This window comes from Centroberyx gerrardi, chromosome 21 (genome assembly GCF_048128805.1).
Source record: "Centroberyx gerrardi isolate f3 chromosome 21, fCenGer3.hap1.cur.20231027, whole genome shotgun sequence".
Taxonomy (NCBI): domain Eukaryota; kingdom Metazoa; phylum Chordata; class Actinopteri; order Beryciformes; family Berycidae; genus Centroberyx; species Centroberyx gerrardi.
In genome coordinates this window covers 6,505,307-6,527,402 of record NC_136017.1, presented here as the reverse complement: position 1 = coordinate 6,527,402, position 22,096 = coordinate 6,505,307, and the positions used below count along the sequence as shown (strand labels likewise).

General features: G+C 41.1%; 1 protein-coding gene across 1 annotated transcript in view; it reads left to right on the top strand.

The window, feature by feature from the left end:
• Positions 1-22,096, top strand: part of unc80 (unc-80 homolog (C. elegans)) — a 61,098-nt gene that overhangs the window by 22,754 nt on the left and 16,248 nt on the right. The window contains exons 20-44 of the mRNA XM_078291239.1: positions 1,711-1,817; positions 2,689-2,782; positions 5,849-6,021; positions 6,730-6,942; positions 7,051-7,186; positions 7,602-7,735; positions 8,228-8,405; positions 9,027-9,236; positions 9,835-9,932; positions 10,089-10,292; positions 11,339-11,446; positions 11,531-11,669; positions 12,357-12,538; positions 13,376-13,507; positions 15,168-15,354; positions 15,879-16,010; positions 16,655-16,798; positions 17,219-17,319; positions 17,743-17,829; positions 18,304-18,487; positions 19,143-19,237; positions 19,515-19,604; positions 19,757-19,858; positions 20,023-20,203; positions 21,028-21,293. Coding sequence (XP_078147365.1) covers positions 1,711-1,817; positions 2,689-2,782; positions 5,849-6,021; positions 6,730-6,942; positions 7,051-7,186; positions 7,602-7,735; positions 8,228-8,405; positions 9,027-9,236; positions 9,835-9,932; positions 10,089-10,292; positions 11,339-11,446; positions 11,531-11,669; positions 12,357-12,538; positions 13,376-13,507; positions 15,168-15,354; positions 15,879-16,010; positions 16,655-16,798; positions 17,219-17,319; positions 17,743-17,829; positions 18,304-18,487; positions 19,143-19,237; positions 19,515-19,604; positions 19,757-19,858; positions 20,023-20,203; positions 21,028-21,293 — 3,677 coding nt within the window. The remainder of the gene's footprint in view (positions 1-1,710; positions 1,818-2,688; positions 2,783-5,848; positions 6,022-6,729; positions 6,943-7,050; positions 7,187-7,601; positions 7,736-8,227; positions 8,406-9,026; positions 9,237-9,834; positions 9,933-10,088; positions 10,293-11,338; positions 11,447-11,530; positions 11,670-12,356; positions 12,539-13,375; positions 13,508-15,167; positions 15,355-15,878; positions 16,011-16,654; positions 16,799-17,218; positions 17,320-17,742; positions 17,830-18,303; positions 18,488-19,142; positions 19,238-19,514; positions 19,605-19,756; positions 19,859-20,022; positions 20,204-21,027; positions 21,294-22,096) is intronic.

Below are 22,096 nucleotides of genomic sequence, written 5' to 3'. Positions count from 1 at the left end.
AATCAAATCCATTCAAATTATAATGTGCCAAATTCCTCAAGCATCTCAAAGGACAATTTTTGAACTATGATCACTGACCACACCTCTTCACCCATCTCTTTAACCATAATGCAACAGTGGCCAAATCCAGACTCTTTGATGCAGTTTTTGACTGTTTGATGCAGTTTCCTGATTTTTTTGAGGCGTTTCCTGCTGCAAGGCAGGTGATGTGAAATCACATTTGAGAAGCCAAATATGAGCCAATATGATTTGGTCAAGGGTATCTGGATTTGGTCAGTGTTAACATGCTAATCAGAAAAGCAACATGCATTGATGATCTGGGCTCTGGGTTTGCTAAAAACTGGCTGTTATTGGTACTTGCCTAATGCTTTCAAACGCTTTTGTACCAGATCTGGAAACAATATGTATTTCCATGATCATACCTCATTGCATATGCTCTCCTTCTTTTAATTGTCAACTTTCAATTACTGCATTTCACTCTAACATGATGTGTTCTGTATGTCCAATACGGGCGCAGTGCCTGCCACCGCCAGGCCAAGTCACTTCATCTCTTTGGTCTGTTTTGTGTTCCTTTCTGTGCCTTAGCATGCCGTGGGACTGTTCGCCTACCACTCACTCTCTCTGTCTTACGTATGTGGATGTGTAACCATCTTCATATTTGTATCATATCTGTTCGTATTGTTCATCTTTCCCAGTGTGTACCGTGTTCCAGACCTGGGTCAAATAGTATTTGCAAATAATTCTTAACGTTATTGTTTTTTTTACATACATGCAGTACCAGATGGGTGGGGCGTATCGCAGCGGGACAATTCAGATCAGTTTCTGGGACACTTGTCAGTCATAGAGAAAGTAGCAGCCTTTCAAAAACGTTCCTGTGATTGTTTGAACTTTCCGGGCACACACTCCTACGTGGCAAACCCCACCCACTGGCTCCTACTTAGGCGAAAACATACCATTAAAATGGATTTGCAAATACTGCTTGACCGGGGTCTTTTGTTTAAACATGAACCGATCCCTTAGTCAAGGTCCCCACGGGTCCTTGAAATCCTTGAAAGTTTGTGAATTTGAGAAAAAAAAAAAAAGGCCTTGAAAGTTTTTGAAAATAGATATAAATAGACATGGGTCATTGAAAGTGCTTGAATTTATATATTTGTGTTAGAGAAGGCAAGAGACCACATAGTCTGCCATCACTGTAACACAGCACAGTTGAGAAGTGTTCACACATTCAAGCCTCTCTCTCTTTTTAATTGTTGCCTGTGAGCTTCTGTAAAGCCTGCTAGTTCTCATTATAAAAATTCTCAGTGTCTCAAACTATGCCGTGTTGGGTCCTTGAATTTGAGGGAATTGGGCCTGGAAAGTCCTTGAAAAGTCCTTGAATTTGATGTTTAAGAAGGTGTGGGAACCCTGCTCAGTCTTCTTATAAAAAGCAGTTCATTTTGTACCTTTGAGAGGGCCATGTTTGAAGGAACCTCAGTCTGTGAACCTGTGTGAGCTAAAATACCCTGAATGTGTGTGTCGTCATGGTCAGTGGGTACTCTTCCCTCATGTGCACTTTTCTTCCTAAATCTAACCCTTTTATGTGTGTGTGTGTGTGTGTGTGTGTGCTCTTGTCTTCATACCTGTGTGTGTGTGTGTGTGCATGTGGCCTTTACATGTTTCTGTGTTCGTTCACGTCTGTTGTTGTGTGTGTGTGTGTGTGTGTCTCCCCAGGTAACTGGCTAAAGCGCTCTTCTCTGTCGGGACTAACGGACGGCGTGGAGGACCTGCTGGATATCAGCTCAGTGGATCGTCTGTCCTTCATACGACAGAGCTCCAAGGTCAGGGAGTCAACATTTACCACACGCACTGTCCACTCAGTGTCTCTGGATAACACTGGTTCCTAATAAACAGCGTTGCAAGCGGGCGAACAGCATGAAACAGTAAATAGCAGTAATTTCAGTGAGGCTGTCCACACTGACAGTGTGTGTCAATGAACGCAGCGAGCCAAACCCCTCAAAAATCAGTTGCATTGTCTCTATTTTAGAAACTTTTTGCAGTTGTTCCAAACTGCCGCTGCTGGTGGAAACTGAAAAAGACACAGAAAAAGAGCGCAAAGTAGAGTTAACACGCACGTTGAAAGCTGATTGGTTCCCGTTTTGTACCGGATGATTTCGGATGATTTTAAGACATTTTCCAAAGTGACATCGTCAGGCATTCGTTCACTAGCAATATGTTAGGAGATAGTGTAACAGTTAAAAACAAACAAAAAAAGGACTAGATTTCGGGGTAGTAGAAGCTGCTAGATTTTATTTTCCAAAACCATTTAGGATGTCTCACACAAATGTAGTCAAATGGGATGAAAATTCTGTTTTTTCTCAGGGTTTTTTGTCAAAGCAACTATGTTGAAATTTGTAAGAAATTATTTGAACTATGTATGAAATTTCTTGCATTGTAAGCTAGCCATGATTCTCAAATGAGAGAGTAATGTACAGTTTCACAAGACAAATTTAGTGACTATGTGCAGAGAAGCAAGTATGGAATCAGAGAGAAGAAAACCTGAGATTTTGTTTGTGATGTTATGATTCAGATGATCATAAGATTATTTACATATATGGCTGTTGCCTATTGATTGTGTGTATGGCTATCTGTGCATGGCTACGTTGTGTTTGTGTGTGTGTGTGTGTGTGTGTGTGTGCTCGTGGATCCCAGGTGAAGTTCACCAGCGCGGTGAAGCTGTCAGAAGGCGGCGCGGCGGGGCCGGAGTACGGCAGGGACGAGGAGGAGAATTTCTTCAAGCGGCTCGGTAAATGGCGGTCTGGCAGGAGGAATCCATCCAAGCTTCACCACACAGAAGAGAAAGATGGTAGACCTCCCCCACCCCGGGGTGCCCCTCGCCCACCCCCACCCCACCGTCCTCTCTCTCTCTGTCCCTGCCTCTGTCTGTCCGTGTGTGTCGTGTCTTGTCTCGCCAGTCCGTGGTCTGTCCTCTCCTGCCAGTTCGTCCGTCTGCCATTCTCCATGTCAGCTCTGCCGGACAGCTGCCTGCTACACTCTCCTCTTCCAACGGGACGTGTCGTTTCCAACCTGTGTCTGTGTCTAGTTTGGGAAAACACACATTTGGTTTATAGAATTTCTGGCATGACCTTCTGGCAGCCCAAAACTCCAAAAAGTTAATGTAAAACACAGAAAAGGCGGCACTTTTAGAGTCACAGTCCAGACAAGTTTGACATTTTTTTGAGACATTTTTGAGCATTTTAATATCAATAAAGTATTACCACATTCATTCTGAAACATTAGTATTAGAGCTGCAACGATTAATCGATTAATCGATTAGTTGTCAACTATTAAATTAATCGGCAACTATTTTGATAATCGATTAATCGGTTTGAGTAATTTTTTAAGAAAAATAAGTCAAAATTCTCTGATTCCAGCTTCTTAAATGTGAATATTTTCTGGTTTCTTTACTCCTCTATGACAGTAAACTGAATATCTTTGGGTTGTGGACAAAACAAGACATTTGAGGACGTCATCTTGGGCTTTGGGAAACACTGATCGACATTTTTCACTATTTTCTGACATTTTATAGACCAAACAACTAATCGATTAATCGAGAAAATAATCGACAGATTAATCGACAATGAAAATAATCGTTAGTTGCAGCCCTAATTAGTATAGTTACTGTAAACAATTGAGACCATCACAGAGAAGATTATCAGCCTCTACATTGCGTTTTACATTATGCGCCATTGGGTTGAATTTCACGGGAAATCTGTCGTATTGCTTTACAGCACAAAGGGAGAACGCTTTACGGCACAAAGCAGGAACCGTTTTACTTTGCAAGTAATGGACACCTTTGTTCCAGTTCTTCTATTCTAATCACATAGTTTCAACTTCATGCTTGCTAACCTTGTCAGAATGCATATTGGCTGTTGTTATTCATCAGGGGTTGTCATTGGCTCTTATTCTTCTTCTTGCTCTTCAAAACAAATGCACGTGGAGTGATGCTTGGGAGTGTGAGAGATGACAGGTAGCAACATCCTATTTGCAATGAGAAGTAACAGGGATCATGGGAAATGTGGTCTTCAATTTGAGAAACACAAAATGCTACACATAGCTCCTTTAAGTGTTTTTGAGTGCTGCCCTTCCCATGTTTTCAAGAGCTTTTTGGAACACATTTGTAACAGATATTTCTACATAAATTGTACAATGTGTCAATATATGTTGTTATTGGTATATGCTGCATATGCTGTAGCGAATTAAAAAGAAGCGCAAGTGTGTGTTGTCCCAAACTAGACACTCAGGTGTGTTGAAAATGACATATTTTTAGGAGTGGACCCAGGTGTGAAGTGGCCTCAGATTGTATGTTTTCTCTCCAAAGGCGGCTCTTGATTGTTTGCAGTTACCTACATTAAAATTATCAGCCTTCCCAAACAGAAGCAGCTTTTCAGCATTGCAAAAAAAAAAAAGTAGATCACCGTGATTTCATATTTTTTTTAGGATTCTTCCCCCACTATTGTGTTACCAACCCTAGATCCTCCTCTTATCTCCTATGCACGACAAACTCTTCCTCTTTCCTTCACGTTGTAATCGGTCTATTTTGATGATAAAAAAAAAAAAAAAGACAGGTGAAAAGAGAGGAATGGAGGACACGGGGGCTTGGGATGAACGCAAATCTATAAAACCATCTTTCTGCTGTAGAGCGCATTTTTTTGTGCCACGTCAAGCATGAGGCTCTCGACGCTCTCTCTCTGTCTCTTCTGTGGTGATGTGTGGTGGTGTTTTCCAATGCTTGGGTTTCAGTCAACTGATAAAACAGAATGGTCCACATAGCTTTGTTCTCTACGGCTACGGTTACACTTGTCAGTTCACTTTAAAGATCCCACTTTAACGAATAGATTTTATGAATCGCAACGCTGTATATCCGCACTCGGCCTGAAAATGTTAAATCTCTCTCTGCACTACTTTTTCCCGGTGTTCCTCCGCATCTCTTTGCTTTGATTGTGTCCAAACTACACTGCAAAAACTGACAAACTTGTTAAGTTATTTTATCTTGTATCCAGACATATCAAGCTTATTTTTTTTGTGTGAAATCATCTTCACTGCACTGGCAGATCATTTTACCGGTTTCATCTGGCCTTTTTTTTCCGGAGAATGTAACTTGTTTCAGGACGTTTACTTGTTCTTGTGTTCTTGTTTCAAGATTTTCGTCATTGTTTTATGATGATTTCTTGAAAGAAGTCATATTGGCACGTATCAAGTGAAATGTATTGAAACCAGCAAGATTATTTGCCAGTGCAGTGAGATAATTTGACTAAAAATATCATAAAATAAGCTTGATAGGTCTGGAAACAAGTTAAAATCACTTGACATCTTTCAATACAATTCCAATCACTGCCACATCTGATTTTGAAGATCCAAAAGCAATTTTATGAAAATCTGATCTTTTTGTGCGTCCAGACCTGTCACTTAATGCCTCCTGATGGGATCAGATGACAGAAGTCCCATTAAAAAGCCAAGTGTAACCATAGCCTATGGCTGTGTGTCCATCTTTCACTCAACTTCATTTGTCAGTGGCTCTTCAGTGCTTTTGTGAAATGTCCTGGATGGTGATGTTGCCTAGTAACGCAATGCTCTACAGGGCTGCTGTTGACCTGAAAAATACATGTCCAGTCTTGACTTTGCAAAAGATTGTGCCCAGATATGTTTTTTGGCAATTTTTCTCCCTCACTTGTTCTGTTACTGCCTTGTCCTCTCTTCTCCTCTCTTCTCTTCTCTTCTCTTCTCAATCTGCCTCCATTTCCCCTACCCTCCCATCCTCCTCCTTCCTTCCCTTTGCTCCCTCCCTCTCTCCACCCATCCTCTCCTCCAGGCCCTCATGGTTTCCAGGAGCGTCTAGCAGCCAGTCAGGAGGCGATGAAGAACAAGAACGTGGTGAACCTGGGCGCCATCCGTCAGGGCATGAAGCGCTTCCAGTTCCTGCTGAACTGCTGCGAGCCGGGAACCATCCCCGACGCCTCCATCCTGGCCGCTGCCCTCGACCTGGTGCGTCTTCGGATCCGTCCACAACATTAGACACTATACTAGAGTCTATGCGGACAAGTTTGAAATGTGAACGAATTGAGAAATGTCCTGTAACCAAATGGAAATGCTTCACCACAGGTCATTTAGATTTATACAAGCTAGGCAGGATGATGGTTAATATGTTCATCCATCCTTAGAGATCATGATTATTTCCAATGATTACACAGCTTTGTTGAATACTCAATTGTGATTGGTCCCTGAATTTTAGCTATTTATTTTGGTGGAAGCTTGTAAATTACTTTTTTTTTTACTATTTTATGTGTATTCAGTGGTCAAATACACAAGGAATTGTCTGGTGTCTAGTTGGTTGAGGCAAGGCAAGGCAAACGTTATTTATATAGCACATTTCATACACAAGGCATATTCAATGTGCTTCACATAAAACAGAAAAAAATACATAATTTGTCAGGTAAAATGAAATTAACAAGAAAGAAAGATAAAATAGGTAATTAAGGATAATAATAAAACATAAATAAAAGAAATAAATAAAAGAGATGTAACAGGTGTTGAGCGACATTAAAGACATTAAAGTTTGGAGTTTGGTGTATAGTAGTTTAGTTCTGTATATCATTCAAGAAAGAATTGTCTACAGTATTAAAGCAGGATAGATAGATAAATACATGAAAATCTTAGACATTAACATTTATACCTACTTCCTGGTTCTTCCAGGAAGCTCCAGTTGTGGCCAGGGCCTCCCTCTTCCTGGAGTGCGCCCGGTTCGTCCACCGCTGTAACCGTGGCAACTGGCCGGAGTGGATGAAGGGCCACCATGTAAACATCACCAAGAGGGGCCTGTCCAGGGGCCGGTCCCCCGTGGTGGGAAACAAAAGGAACCAGAAACTACAGTGGAACGCCGCCAAGTACTTCTGCCAGTGGGGAGACGTGAGTTTAAGAGTTACTGAAGTCATCTAATAGGCTGGTATTGATGTAGGAGTAGGTTTTAGTAAATGAGTGTGTGTGTGTGTGTGTGTGTGTGTTTTATCCACTCAGGCAATCGGCACGAGACTCAGCGAGTTGTGTCACTCAGACAGTGAAAGCCCGGCCAACATCCTGGGCTACATTTATGATGAGGAGACCAAGCGAAGAATGAGAAAAGAAGATGAGGAAGAAGACTATTTAGATGACAGTGAGTTGAAGGAGGAGTGTAATGTCCCAACAGCACAGCTTTGGTGGATAGTTTTTTACTAAACATATTGAAAGATGTTAACGTCAAAAACCTTAACATCTTTTGTTCTTGATATTTTCAAAAATGTTGTTTATGTCTCACTGTATAATTTTTATGATTTGTATTCAGTGTTTTGATTTACATTCAAAATGTTTTTTTGTTTTTTTTAGGTTAGATGTACAAAAGATATATATATATATATTCTTGCTCTACTGTTGTTTTTTGGTTGGACATTTTAAATGTAATGCTTGTTTTGCCCCACTATTTACAGTACATTTTTCTTCTATTTATTTTACTGAAAAAATTTAAAAAAAATTACTACTTTAACTATTTATAACCTATTAACTATTTTCTTTTTACCATTTCAACCCCAAAGATACTGTCAATCCTACAAAATGCGGCTGCCCGTTTGCTCTCAAGATGGCCGCCTGCCAGCTGTTGTTGGAGATCACCACCTTCCTGCGAGAGACCTTCCCCTGCTTACCAAGACCGCGCACAGAGCCGCTAGTGGTCAGTAGTACAACTCAGTCCTCTGTACAGTAAACATATGGATTTTCTCTTTCTAGAAAGTCTACTGTCCAGCTATTTGTTGGCGAGATAAGATGAAACTTTAAAGATCCCACAGGGAAACTGGGTCATTGCATCAGCAAATAGTAATAGGATACAGCAATAAAAAATTGAATATGAATAGAAAATACAATATAAACGACAATCTAGCAAATGGGGTCTATATAAACATGATCCAACTGACAAGTTAGAGAACTAGATGTGTTGAAGAATGCATGAATGAGAAGTATGGGGGAAAAAAATGCAGTAGTCAAAGAAAGAATGAATGCAGAATATGAAAGTATACCAAAAATATGAAGTGTATGCAGAATGAAATAGGTGGAAACATTATAAAATATCAGTATATTTGCAATATATTTCAATGAGAAGAAGAAAAAAAAACAGATATGTGAATTTACAGGACATATACAATGTTGACTATTCACTCGTCTGCAGGACCTGGACAGCTGCCGTCTGCGTCTGGACCCGGAGCTCGGGCGCCACCGCTACGAGAGGAAGATCAGCTTCGCGGGCATCCTGGACGACGAGGACGGACACGACTCGCTCAACAGCAGCAGCCACACGCTCAAGTCCGACACCACCTGCGACGACAAGAAGACCCAGGAGCCTCAGGGTGAGACCCGGTGTTAGTGCCGCCCCTCCACGCTGGGCCATTTTGGTTTATTACCACCTTGTCTTCTTTTGCAGATTAGGGTTTTAGTTCTACAAATATTCCTCAGAGGCAGAAATAATCCCATTGGTTGAGTTAAACCTCAGTGGGCGGAGCCAAAGAACCACAGTTTTTCTGAAGCCCAATGAAAAAGACAAGGAGTAAGAGAGGAGGAAACTAATATTATGAAGCCTAGTGGTCTTGCTACTAACTGTGTGTTGCTACTAAGTGAATGCTGAATGGTTACTACTTTTACTTTTTTATGTTTTTATTGTTACATACTGATGCAGACAGGAGGGTTAGTGGACATACTTTCCTGTGAGACCTATTCAATTTAGCCCTAATTTTTACAGAAATTGCTCCTCATTCTTTCCCTTTCCCTCTCCTCCTCCATTCCTCTCTCCATTCTCTGTTTCCCTCCTTCTCGTGTTTCCTTGTCTCCTCTTTTCCCTCTCTTCACCTTTCGTCTTTCTTCCTTCCCACTTTCCTCCTCATCCTTCTCGCTTCCCTCTCACCTCCTTTCCCTCCTTCTCTCCTCTCTCCTCCTTCCACTTTTCCTCTCCCCCCCACCTCCCTCTTCTCCAGCGCCCATACGGAAGATTCGTATCGGAGGCTCCCGGCTGCTTCAGATCAAAGGGGCCCGCAGTTTCCGTGTGAAGAAAGGCGGATCGCTGTCGTCCATCCGGCGGGCGGGGAGCCTAAAGAGCACCAAGCTGTCCCGGCAGGACTCCGAGTCGGAGAACGAAGAGGGGCTGTTGTCTCAGACACACAGCAGGGACACCGTCACCGACATAGGTCACATAACGTCGATGAATTACGTTCTTTAGTTTTATTCACCACTGGTCATTTACTCTGCATGATTTATCATAATGGATACATAAACAGCTCGTCTTTACATTGCATTAAATGAACAGCATGTAATGTTTATCATATAGAGAGATTAATTCCAACACAAGATATTTTTTTAGATATTTTTGAATTTGAATTTTTTCCCATTTGCTTTCTATTAAGGTGCTACATGTAGCATTTTAACATCAACAAATCACATTTAAAGACATTTAAATGACCAAAAACAACCATTGCATCAGCAAGCAACAGGGTTTATGGGAACATATATGGTCCTAATTTTGAGAAACACTACCACTAACAATACTACTGGTATGAGATAGAGGCTACCAACTGTCTTGGACCATGCCCTCATTTGTTTACGGTAATTATGCCAAGAAGTCACAATTAATTTAACAATGATATATTGATGTTTAAAAACACAATATGCACCTTTAATATAGAAAGCAAATCTTCTTGGGTCCACATCTAAACATTTCCCAGTGTCATGAGAGACAAAATGGAAGACGTTCAGCTGTAAACAGTGTGTGTTTGTTTCGTGTTACAGGCAGTCCCTTTAGCACCAGTGAACCCAGCATTGAGCCAGAGGGCCAGAGCTCCGGGGGAGTGGAGGACAACTACAACCGCAACATGTCCTGGCTCCACGTATGTCTCTGAGTGTGTTTGTGTGTGTGTGTGTCGATCTGTGTTTCTGTCTATTTGGGCCTGTGTATGTGTGTATCTTATCACATGCTAATTTCCCTTATCCTCTCTCTCTCTCTCTCTCTCTGTCTGTCTCTCTCTCTCTCTCTCTCGGCACAGATTATGATCCTGCTGTGCAACCAGCAGAGTTTCATCTGTACCCATATAGACTTCTGCCACCCCCGCTGCTACCAGCACCACAGCCGCTCTTGTGCCCGTCTGGTTCGTGCCGTCAAGCTGCTGTACGGTGAGACGGTGGACAGCCTGAGAGAAGACAGCGCCTCCTCTGGTAACATCGGGGCACGCGCCAAGAAGAGCAAAGAGGTGAGTCTCATGGACAAACAGGGGGATGCTGTGATAAGAATGGCAGACTGGAGTTTTAGGAACATTTTTCGGAGGCAGAGCTGCTCTGGGGGAAGAAATAATCTGATTGGTTGAGTTAAACCTCAGTGGGCGGAGCCAAAGAACCACAGTTTTTCAGAGCAAAAGTTAGCTAACAGACAAGAAACTCTGGTTAAAATCTGAATAAACACATAAATGGCAATGGCTTCTTTTTTTATTAATTCATGAGTATTCATGATGTTGGAAGGTCAGCAGCTAGCTAACTAGCTTAGATAGCTATAGGCTAGTATAGCTAGTTTGAACTTGGAAGGTCTAACTAGGCTAACTGGCTAACCTAGATCAGTGGTTCTCAACATGGGGTCCGGGGACCACCAGGGGTCCTTGAGGGGGTTCCAGGGGGTCCCCAGAAAACTTATGAATTGTTAAACTTCACCATTATTTCATTTACAAGAAGTTAACACAATTAGAGAATGTAGAAGAATGACTGTTTTGATTATAGCTTCACTGTTATCTCTCTACCTACAATACAGATAGTCATGGAATTCTGGACAAAATCATCTAACGATAAAAATATTCTCAGATTTGGGTCTAAGAGACAAAATCTCATCAAATGGGGGTCCGTGGCCCTAATGTGGACTAAATTAGGGGTCCTTGATATGAAAAAGTTTGAGAATCACTGACCTAGATAACTTAGAATGGCTTGATTTCATAGTTTCAGTTAGTAGCAGAGCGCTAGGCTTCATAATATTAGCTATTTGGCTCCACCCATTGAAGTTTAAATCAACCAATAAGATTATTTCTGCCTCCAGAACAGCAACGAACAGAAAAACACTGACACTTGTTTGTGAATAAGGGAAAGATTGTGGATCTCTGTTTGTGCTTGTTATACATGTATGGCGATTTTTATTTGTAAGTGTTACTTGTTGTCATTATTTGATAAAGTTTGAATGCATTGATGGATGGATAGATGAAATGGGATGTTTTGTGGGTGGATGGTTAATGAAAGTGTCTGTGCTCTGTGCCTGCAGTGTTCAGACAAGTCCTGCCTGAGGACACCGTCCATGAAGAGAAGACCCACCGACTCCAGTGCGGAGGGCAAGAAGGACACCGGCATGCTCAAGTACATCCGCAACCAGGTGACAGCACAGCCTAGGAAAAAACACTAATGAACACAATAATTTCACACCCTGTAACTGTATTGTTTGCCTGTGTTTCCTCAGGTGATGAGTTTGGCACCGGCTCCTCTTTCTCTACTGATCAAGGCGGCTCCCATCCTGACCGACGACATGTACGGAGACATCCAGCCTGCCGCCTGGGAACTCTTACTGAGTGTGGATGAACATATGGCAGCCGCTGCTGGTGAGTCGACCATCAGGCTGTGTACCGTTGCACTGTGGGTAGCCTCGTATGTTTTTGTGCCCTTCAGGGTTTATAAAAGACCAGAATTTTAAGATTAAGTGAGGTTATATAGCATAAAAGAATCTATAAATGGTCTAAATGTTTAATTCTGGAAAAGCTGTCTTCTAGCTTTGGGAATGTTTGGTTAACTTTACTTGCACAGAGCGAAAACATAGAAATAAAGTGCTAAAAATACGGTGATAAAATGCAATGATAAAAACACAAAGAAAGGGAAAATAATACATTTTTATGAGGATGAGGTAAAAAAAAGGGGGCTTACAAAAACATTTCACCTTGTTTTTTCAAATGCTTCTTATTCTAACAGTCTCCATGTTCTTTATCCTTTCCGTCTCTCTCTCTCTTTTACCTTCATCCGTTTTCCCACTCCTCTCCATGTCTGCCTCTTTTATGTTTTCTCTCTTTTGACCTCCTTCCCTCCTTTCCCCCCCTCCCTTCCTGTCTCTTTATCTCCTTCTCCTTTGCCCTCAACCATAATTTACCTTTCTCTCTTCTCCGCCCTTTTCCTCCATCTCTTGCCTCTCTTTTGTTTTCTCTCCCTCTTGCCCTCCTTACTTCCCTCCCTCTTGCTTTTTTATGTCTTTCTCTCTTCAATTACTCCCTCCGCCTCCCCCTCTGAATCCCCTCCAGCTGCCATGTTCCTTCTGTGTGCGGTAAAGGTTCCCGATGCAGTGACCGAAATGATGATGGCGGAGTTCCAGCACCAGGAGGCCTGCCAGCGCATCAACTCCGTCCTCAAGTTTTACACACTGTGGCGTTTCCGCTACCAGGTGTGGCCGCGCATGGAGGAGGGAGCCCAGCAGATCTTTAAGGTATGGAAAAATAATAATAATAATGTGATATTTTATTGATCCCCAACGGGAAATTCTCTTTTGTGTCTTCCTTGAGGACTAGGGATGCACCGATATGTTTTTTTATCTTGCTAAAATCTGTTTTTGTGTGTCTTTGCTCTTCCTGATGTTTGATTCTGGTTGATTGATGATCAGTTAGATCTCGTTCTCTGTACAGTCCTTTGAGACATGCTTGTGATAAAGGGCTACATAAACAAACTTGAACTTGAACTTGATTTATTGAGGATGATACTGATATCAGATATTTTCTCACCCATATCAGCCGATATGCATTTTTTTGAGATTCTTAGTACAAATGCAGGTGTAAAACAGGCTTTTCTGACATGCCTACTGTATGATATTTAAGTGTTTTTAAAGCAAAAGACCATGTTAGTTTTATTGTTTTGCTAATTTGAAAGTTATAATAAGTGACAGACTCATAGAAAAAAAGGTCACAACAATGACAATTCCACAATCGGCCAAATATCGGCAGTAAATATTATCAAACTGATGTTGCTTTTTATCGACACAGGGCTTGAACTTGGTTCCTCCAACAGTGTCACCTGTTTGAATACAAATAATGAGTCAATAAAGGTCCATGAAACATTCAAAACAAGCGAAAAAATATTAATAGGACAATGATTGTTATCATATATAATAACTGCAACTCCAGGGGGTTAATAACTGATTCTAACAAGACTGTATTTTAGGTCAGTTTGCAGGGATTGAACCTGTGACATTTCAGTCATGGGACAGCCTCTCTAACCACTAGTCCACCTCGACCCATTTTGCACCCATTTTATCCCCGTTTTGTTTCAGATCCCTCCGCCTAGCATCAACTTCACCCTGCCGTCTCCCATCCTGGGCATGCCCTGCGTCCCCATGTTTGACCCCCCCTGGGTGCCCCAGAACACCGGCAGCGTCCAAGACCCGATCAACGAGGACCAGTCTGTAAGTCCCGCCCCCTTCAGCTCGGTTACCAGTGATGGGCTTAAGCAGTGTCCAATCAGCATGAAGGAAAAAAAAGGCGTAATAGCAGGCTCACACATATGCGTATTCGTTATACTTTAAGATGTAGCTAATGTACGCACATCAGTTGAATCGTAATAACATATCACATACACACTGTATTACCGGACCTGGGTTGGGTAGTCAATTTACTTTTGATTTAGTAAAACTGATTTTCTTCAGTGTTTGCTTGTGTTGCAAAATGACTCTCATAACCTATAATGAAGTTTAGAATGAGCTCAAAATTGAAATTGAAGGGTTTTGTTCCAAAATGTTTTTAGAAAAAAATGTCACTAGAAAATGCAGATAATAAAAATTTTACTGTAATTGGTGAGATTTTTCAAAATGGGTTTCATGTCAGCAACTATTTTGTGAAAGAAGGTGTAATTTTTGTAATATATGAGGATATCTGATTTTGAAAGTCTTCAATTTCATCTTGGATTGATGAACTTAAAAAAAGTGAATTCTCCTCAACCCTGCGACTGACTGACTCAAAACACGATGCCAACACAATGCACTTTAGACTGTTCTGATAGCATTTGGTACTGCTATGCTGGTGTAATGTAATCCCTTTGTTGCCAGTTGCACCAAGAACTCCGCTACAAGCAAAAAAAACGTTAAACGGTCAATTGAAGTAGTGGATTTCTTGGTGTTACCTCTTACTTTTCCCTCTCTGTTTCTTTTCAAGCATGATGATCAAAATACTTTTATCTAGATTTTGATGAAGACTTGAGAGCACGTGTTCTGTAATTTATCTATCGACTGTCTTTGTTTTTAGTACCCCACATTAATTCAGTCAGTCCATGCCATAGTAAGTTGGGATTTCTGTACGGATGTTTGTATTGATGCATCGTGTTACCTCAGATCATTAATGACTGAAGAGAATTTTTTTTTTTCCATTGAGTGTCTGAGCCATTGAGAGCTAGAGGATTTCCATCAGGGATCAAAAGCTAAGGGAGTTTCAGGGGTCATTTTGGGTAGTTGCATCTTGATTAGTAACACACACCACTCAGTAGTTTCCTAGCGCTTGGTCTGGTTGTAAACAAAAACTAAAACATCACGGCATGCGTCCGACATTCAGACATTTTGTGTGTGTTGTGTTGTCTATGCATGGTCATTGGATGAGAATGACTTTGCTGTGTATGTTTTCATATCATGCGTTCAGACGATTTTTGATATGTATGTGTATGAGCATTTATGCAAGATACAGTATACTCTCCTGACAAATTCCAGTCCCCCAATACATTTATTTGTGTCACAATTTGTCATGGTTTAAATCTTTTTTCTGTTTAATACTTTAACATGTTCGACGCTGTACATGTATCCATCAAACCTATCTGTTAGGATGGCATTAGAGCATGAGTTACATGTGCTGGAGGAGAGTTACTGTATTTATGTGTTGTCCAGTCATTTTTACATTACCAAATGTTCACCAGATAACAATAAGCCTAGCGTAGCTGTGCACATGACTTCCTGAGAATCTTGTATTACCTGGTACACTCCCTCATTCTGAACCCTCTGTATGTCTGCGCCCGCTGTGCCTCCTCCCTGTGCCGTTCAACCCGACGCCGCCCTCACGCCACCCTCCATGCCACCCTTGCAGAAATCCTTCTCGGCGAGGGCGGTGTCGCGCTCCCACCAGCGGGCCGAGCACATCCTGAAGAACCTGCAGCAGGAGGAGGAGAAGCGGCGGCTGGGCCGCGAGGCCAGCATCATCACCGCCATCCCCGTGGCCCAGGAGGCCTGCTACGAGCCCACCTGCAGCCCGCCGCCCGAGCAGGAGGAAGAAGGTGGGGCTACCAGGCGCACAAACACACTCTGTACATGGGGAGGGAGAGTTGTCATGTCGCCCCCTTGCTGTTTCCGTTAAAATCTGTCCATCAAAATGAATTGGATGGTTTGTACATTTAAAATTACACAACATGACGTGCGATTACACCTCTATTTCCTGTTAAATTCGGTTAAATTCAAAATCAGTGTTGTCTTTTAAATCACTTCTTAAAACCCACTTTTATACGAAGGCCTTCTCATAGTTTTATTGATTTATTCTTTTATCTACACGGTTTTACCGGTGTTTTATCTTTGTTTTTATGGTTTAACATTTGCCTCTTTTATTCAATGTATTGCTGATTTGCTTATCCCTTGTGTTTTATTGTAATTGTTATTTTTCTTGTCTTTTATTTTTTATATAAAGCACTTTGTAACTTTGTTTAAGAAAGTGCTATTTAAGTTATTAATATTAAATTGATTGTTGTTTTTCCTATATCTGTGATGGTGATGTCTGACATTGATCCTGTTGTCGTCCTCCCGCCAGCAGAAGAAGTGGTGAACCTGGCGTCCCGTCGCCTGTCCGTCAGTCCGTCCTGCACCTCCAGCAACTCCCACAGGAACTACTCTTTCCGCCGGGGCTCCGTGTGGTCCGTCCGCTCGGTGGTCAGCGCCGAAGGTAAGACTGACTGACCCCGAACACCCACGAAGAAGACCACTGACCGCTTACTCAAACAGGCTTTTAAAGCTGCATGAGGCAACTTTGCAAGTTAGTGGCTTCAAGTGGCAGCGAGAGGTAACTGGTGCAGTTGGAGGTGGTGAAGAGATTCAGCCATCGTTGGTGAGTCCAGTTTTTTCTGGATGGAGCGCTCACTTGCTGTTGTTGAGGAGCAAGTTTTGTAGTTCATGCTTAAGTTTCAGTGTGTCCCTTCCTGTGCAGAGAGAAATTTCCTTGCCAGTTAGGCAAATACTCTTTTTTGCAGCCCCACTTTATGATTTAAGATGATAAGACAGGTGTATTTTTACATAGAAATCTTGCCTAGTGCAGCTTTGAACTCCCCATGGTCATGTCAAATCTATATATGAAGCACTTTATGACAGATTATCACCTAATGCTTTACAAAGAATAATGTACATGAAAATAAAACAAAGAGTAATAAAGACAGTATAGGACAAGCATAACCTGTCCAGCAAAATTTTGCATTGAAAACACCTTTAGCACAAGACTTATAGTGTTAAGGGTGTTTTATTTTTTCAATTTAAAAATTATATTTTAGAGAATTGTTTACGTTTTTTTTTAATAAATCTTCTGTTCTTTGCCAGACGAAGAGAACACAACAGAACACACCCCTACTCACCACATGCTACAGCCGCCCCAAGCCGTCTTCCCAGCATGCATCTGCGCCGCCGTCCTACCCATAGTGCACCTCATGGAGGACGGGGAGGTTCGAGAGGACGGCGTGGCCGGTAGGTGTTATCGTCACCTGATATAGATACAGTATGTCTTTAGATTCTGTGTAGATGTGTCAAAGATAGACAAACTGCATTATATTGCCTCACTGAAATTTGAAATAAATTATCTTAGCAATACAGTAAGTGACCCACTTTATGGTAGATTTAGTTTTAGCATAGCATTATTGGTCTTTCAAAGCTGTAAAATGGTATTTATGGTGTATAAAGTAATTCAGTAATTGGGGTCAGTGAATTATTTTGTTTTTGCGTTATTAATTGAATGAAAGAAAACATTTGATCGTCATTTTTCTGACGCAAAATGGGTCTCCTCTGCAATTAAACGAGGCTTGTTTCATGGCACTTGGTCACATATTTGATAAGTGCAAGCATCATGCCATAATGGAGCACTTTGTTCCCTACTGTATGTTTCCTCAGTGAGCGCCGTTGCACAGCAGATCCTGTGGAACTGTCTGATCGAAGACCCGGCCCTGGTGCTGCGGCACTTCCTGGAAAAACTAACAGTTAGCAACCGACAGGTAGGAAAACCTCTGAGGACAAACAGAAACACACACACACACACACACACACACACACACCCTCAGATCTGATTAAGCTGGATTTGAATTGGCTTTTAGAGATGCTTTTAGAATGGTGCCAATATCGAGGGACATTTGATGAGGAATTATACATTTTGTACATTTTATACATTATTGAGTATATCGTTAAAATAATAAAGAACATATTTTCCTTCCTTGCTCTTATTACTGTTTCTTTTTCATTTTACTTTCTGCCCTTTGAACTCCTTGCTATTTGTTGCTTGTACTACTGGCTAGGAATTGAAGCTTATTCTACTGTTACACTCATTGTATTTCGCTCCAGATAACAATGCCAGCTAAAAGCTTAAAATATGAAATGTACAATGTAAGATGAGCTGTATTCCTTGTTTGTTGTAATGTCAGGACGAGCTGATGTACATGCTGAGGAAGCTGCTGCTCAACATTGGAGATCTGCCTGCCCAGACCTCTCACATCCTCTTCAACTACCTGGTGAGGCAACAGATAAAACTCAATGGTTCATTTTACACATATAGGCTGAGCTGTTAATTGTAGATTTGTAAACTGCAACCATCTGCTAACCAGTAAATCTGGTAAATAATATGCGTTATCTCCTTTGATTTATTTGTTGTTGTTAAGCGTTAATATGTTATGGATATGGAATTTTGTTATCTTCAGTACTCTGTATTTGCCCAAATCTTATCTGTTGCACTTTCCCCACAGGGATAATTAAAATTTCATCTAATCTACTCTAATCTAATCTAATCTAGCTATAAGACTTGGTAAGCGACAGAAAAACACATAGCTGAGTCATTTTATCTGAATAATCTGTCTGCTCTTCCTTTGCCATTTCCCTCTTAATTTCTGCTCCCATGTCGTCTCTAATTGCCTTTTCACTTCACCATCTCTTTCTCTATTCCTCTCTCTCTCCGCCCCCCACCCCTCTCTCTAACCCGCCCCTCCTAGGTGGGACTGATAATGTATTTCGTGCGGACGCCCTGTGAGTGGGGGATGGACGCCATCTCGGCCACGCTGACCTTCCTGTGGGAGGTGGTGGGATACGTGGAGGGCCTCTTCTTCAAGGACCTCAAGCAGACCATGAAGAAGGAGCAGTGTGAGGTCAAACTGCTGGTCACTGCCTCCATGCCAGGTCAACTAACTAATGCTAATAATAACATTTCTAATAATTATTGTAATGCTAATGCTAATAATAACATTTCTAATAATTATTGTAATGCTAATGCTAATAATAACATTTCTACTAATTATTGTAATGCTAATGCTTATAATAATGAGAAGCATTTTTGTTACCTTTTCTAAACAACAGTACAAAGTGATAATAAGAATTAACTAGCCTATAAACAAATCAGATAGTATAAAAACTTCAAACATTTACAAATCATTGTACAAAATACTTTTTCAAGCATGTACAAGCATGTACAACTTTTGCAAAACATAAAACAACACTATAGAAGATATAAACAGTTAAAGTGAAACAGATCAAAGGAATGAAAGAAAACATTGATTCAGTAACTCATATTAAGATATTGCATTGTATATTAAAAAAAAACTATGAATGAAGAAAAACTGATTGCCCAAAGTTAGTAACCAATGCTAACTGCCTTACCTGCTGCCGGTTGCTATGCTAGTGATGGCTAGGCTGTTCATATAAAGGATCTCTTGAACCTTGCATTCAATTAAAACATGAAAATGACCAAAACCGGAGTCAAAAGTTGTTGTTTTTTTCTGTAAAAGCAACACTATGTCAATATAATGAAACATTTTCTCATGCACTGTTGTTGCAGGAACCAAGACGCTGGTGGTGCATGGGCAGAACGAGTGTGATATCCCAACACAGCTGCCAGTCCATGAAGATACACAGTTTGAAGCCCTGCTCAAGGTAGTAAACCCTCTGAACTGGACTCAACTGGACTGAGCTGACCTTAACTTGACTTAACTGGACTAGACTGGAATTTGTTTACATCTACCCTCACCCTTGACACCCTTTTTTACTGGTCTAGTGATCTAGGAATTGAAGCTTATCCCACCGTTGCACTCATTCTAAGTTGTACTGGATAACAATGTCAGTTAAATGCCTAAAATGTGACTGAACTGAATTAACCTCATGAAAGACAGCAGCTCATTCCTTGATGTCTTGCTTCTCTCTCTCCAACCAGGAGTGCCTTGAATTCTTCAACATTCCCGAGGCCAGATCAGCACATTACTTCCTCATGGACAAACGCTGGAACCTCATCCATTATTCCAAGGTGGGAACGATGAAATTGCCTATGCTTCACACACACACACTGTGTTAAAGCCCTTATATCATTCTTAAGACACTGTATGTGTGTTATTATAGCATTATACCTATATTAAAATGTTGCCTCTTCAATAATATGCTACTATTTGCCTCCTCCAGACCTATGTGAGGGACATCTACCCCTTCCGGAGGTCTGTCTCTCCCCAGCTCAACCTGGTCCACATGCTGCCTGAGAAAGGACAAGAACTCATCCAGAAACAGGTATGGAGGATTTAAAACTTCACAAAATGTCTGTAAAATTGGTCTGTATTAGTTTAAACCCCCAGGAGAAATGACATACAACATGGTAACACGGTATGAACACCTCTCTCCCTCTGTATGTTCCTCTCATTCCTTTTTCCTTCCCTTCTGTGTTCCCTTTCTAGGTGTTTTCGCGAAAGTTAGAAGAGGTGGGTCGCGTCCTCTTCCTCATCTCCCTCACCCAGCACATGCCGGCCGTGCACAAGCAATCCCACGTCTCCCTGCTCCAGGAAGACCTTCTCCGCCTGCCCTCCTTCCCACGAACCGCCATCGACGCCGAGTTCTCCCTGTTCAACGAACCACAAGGTAGGAAAGAGAGAGTCTTACCGTGTCCTGGTACCATGTTCTATAACATCAGAAACTGAAGCAAACGAGATCACTGTTGTTATTGTACTTCCTGACTGAATTCAGCTCATTAAATGATATTGATTTGGTTTCTGAAACAGATGTTAATAGCGAATGCGGATCATTCCAGTACACACGGTTCCTCAGTATTTCAGATTCAGATTTCCAAAATTAACGTGATGACACTCATTCTAAGAGAAGGATTTCATGACAGCACAAAATTAAATCAAAGTATTGTAGGTTTACAGCATAGTTAGTGAAATTATGTTTCAGAGACCACACTATATTAGAGGTACTGAATGAAAAAGTTAAAGGAGCATTTTTTTTTAATTTGGTTTCTGAAATAGACAATAAGCATCATTACAGTTTTAATTAAGAATCAGATGTATATGCGATCAGTTTTTCAGGGTTTTTTTTTCAGTTTTTTTCAGTAATTCTGATTCAGATTAATAACAGCAGAGAGTAGCACTCATTCTGAAAAAAAGGATTGAAACCACAAAATTAAAATGTATGCATGTATGATAGTAGAATGTATGTGTGTCGTGTGTGTTTTTAGTTTTACAGCTTTATATAATAAGTGAAATGATGAACACTTTCACAGAATGGGTACTCTGTGTTTTAGAGATATTGAATCATGAAGTTATGGTAATGATTTTGAGGATGTATTGCATTTTGTAATAGAACTCTGCCATTCTAATCCCAATTTTAATCACATTTCTGACGATTTTGAGCCACATGACAAATGAATATCACTCTGATTTGGGCCTCTGATCCTCCTCTCCCAGGTAAGGAGTTGTTTGGTTTGGACACGCTACACAAGGTGCTGTGGATCAAGCTGCTGGAGGAGATGTTTCTGGGCATGCCCAGTGAGTACCCCTGGGGCGACGAGATGATGCTCTTCCTCAACGTCTTCAACGGGGCGCTGCTGCTGCACCCGGAGGACAGCGCCCTCCTCAGGCAGTACACAGCGACGGCCATCAACACCGCCGTGCACTTCAACCATCTGTTCTCCCTGAGCGGCTACCAGTGGATCCTGCCCACCATGCTGCAGGTAAAGATACACACTTCTGTTCAGGTAGAAGTGCAGCCAGTTGCTAACAATAGAACTGAGAATGCATGGTCAATTCCTATTCAGTTCCTGGAGTTGGAATGTCATGGAAACAGAATTGAATTCCATTAAATTCCATGAAATTCCACTTCTAAGAGAGTTTTTCTTGATTACATGTTATGCATTACATGTAATCAAGACATGATTACATGTTACATCAGATGTTATGCATTACACGTTATGCATCAAATACCACCTGAAAGGTTCTTTTAACATTTTGTGATATTCAGTATTGATTGTAATATTGTAAATTGTAATTTCAGATATGTGGTAAGAAAAAAAAACAAAAAACACAGAATTTCATTGAATTAATTTAAACTTCCTGAAATTCCAATTCAATTCCAATTCTGTAGCTTTTTTTTCCCAAATTCCAAATCCTCAGTTGAATTGGAATTGATGAGTTAATTCATGAATTGACCCCAACCCTGGTTGACATGTCTAATGTCATGACACACTACCAAAAAATACATTTGGATAATAATCGACTGTGAAATATGTGGTTTCGATGGGATTCTAGGAGTGTGTACCCAACTACTGTGTTATTTTCTATTTTTTTCTTGCTTTTTCATGTCTGTCTATTGGAGGGTTATGCAAAGATTCTGCTGATCAAATAGAAGACCTTAGTATTTTTTGTTAATGACTGTCTTTGACACCTCGACAGCAGCTGTTGAAGGAAGAGAGAATGTCACTGATTCACTTTCCTCACCCAGATTTCTGATTATCTGGCAGCCCTCTAGTCACACGCC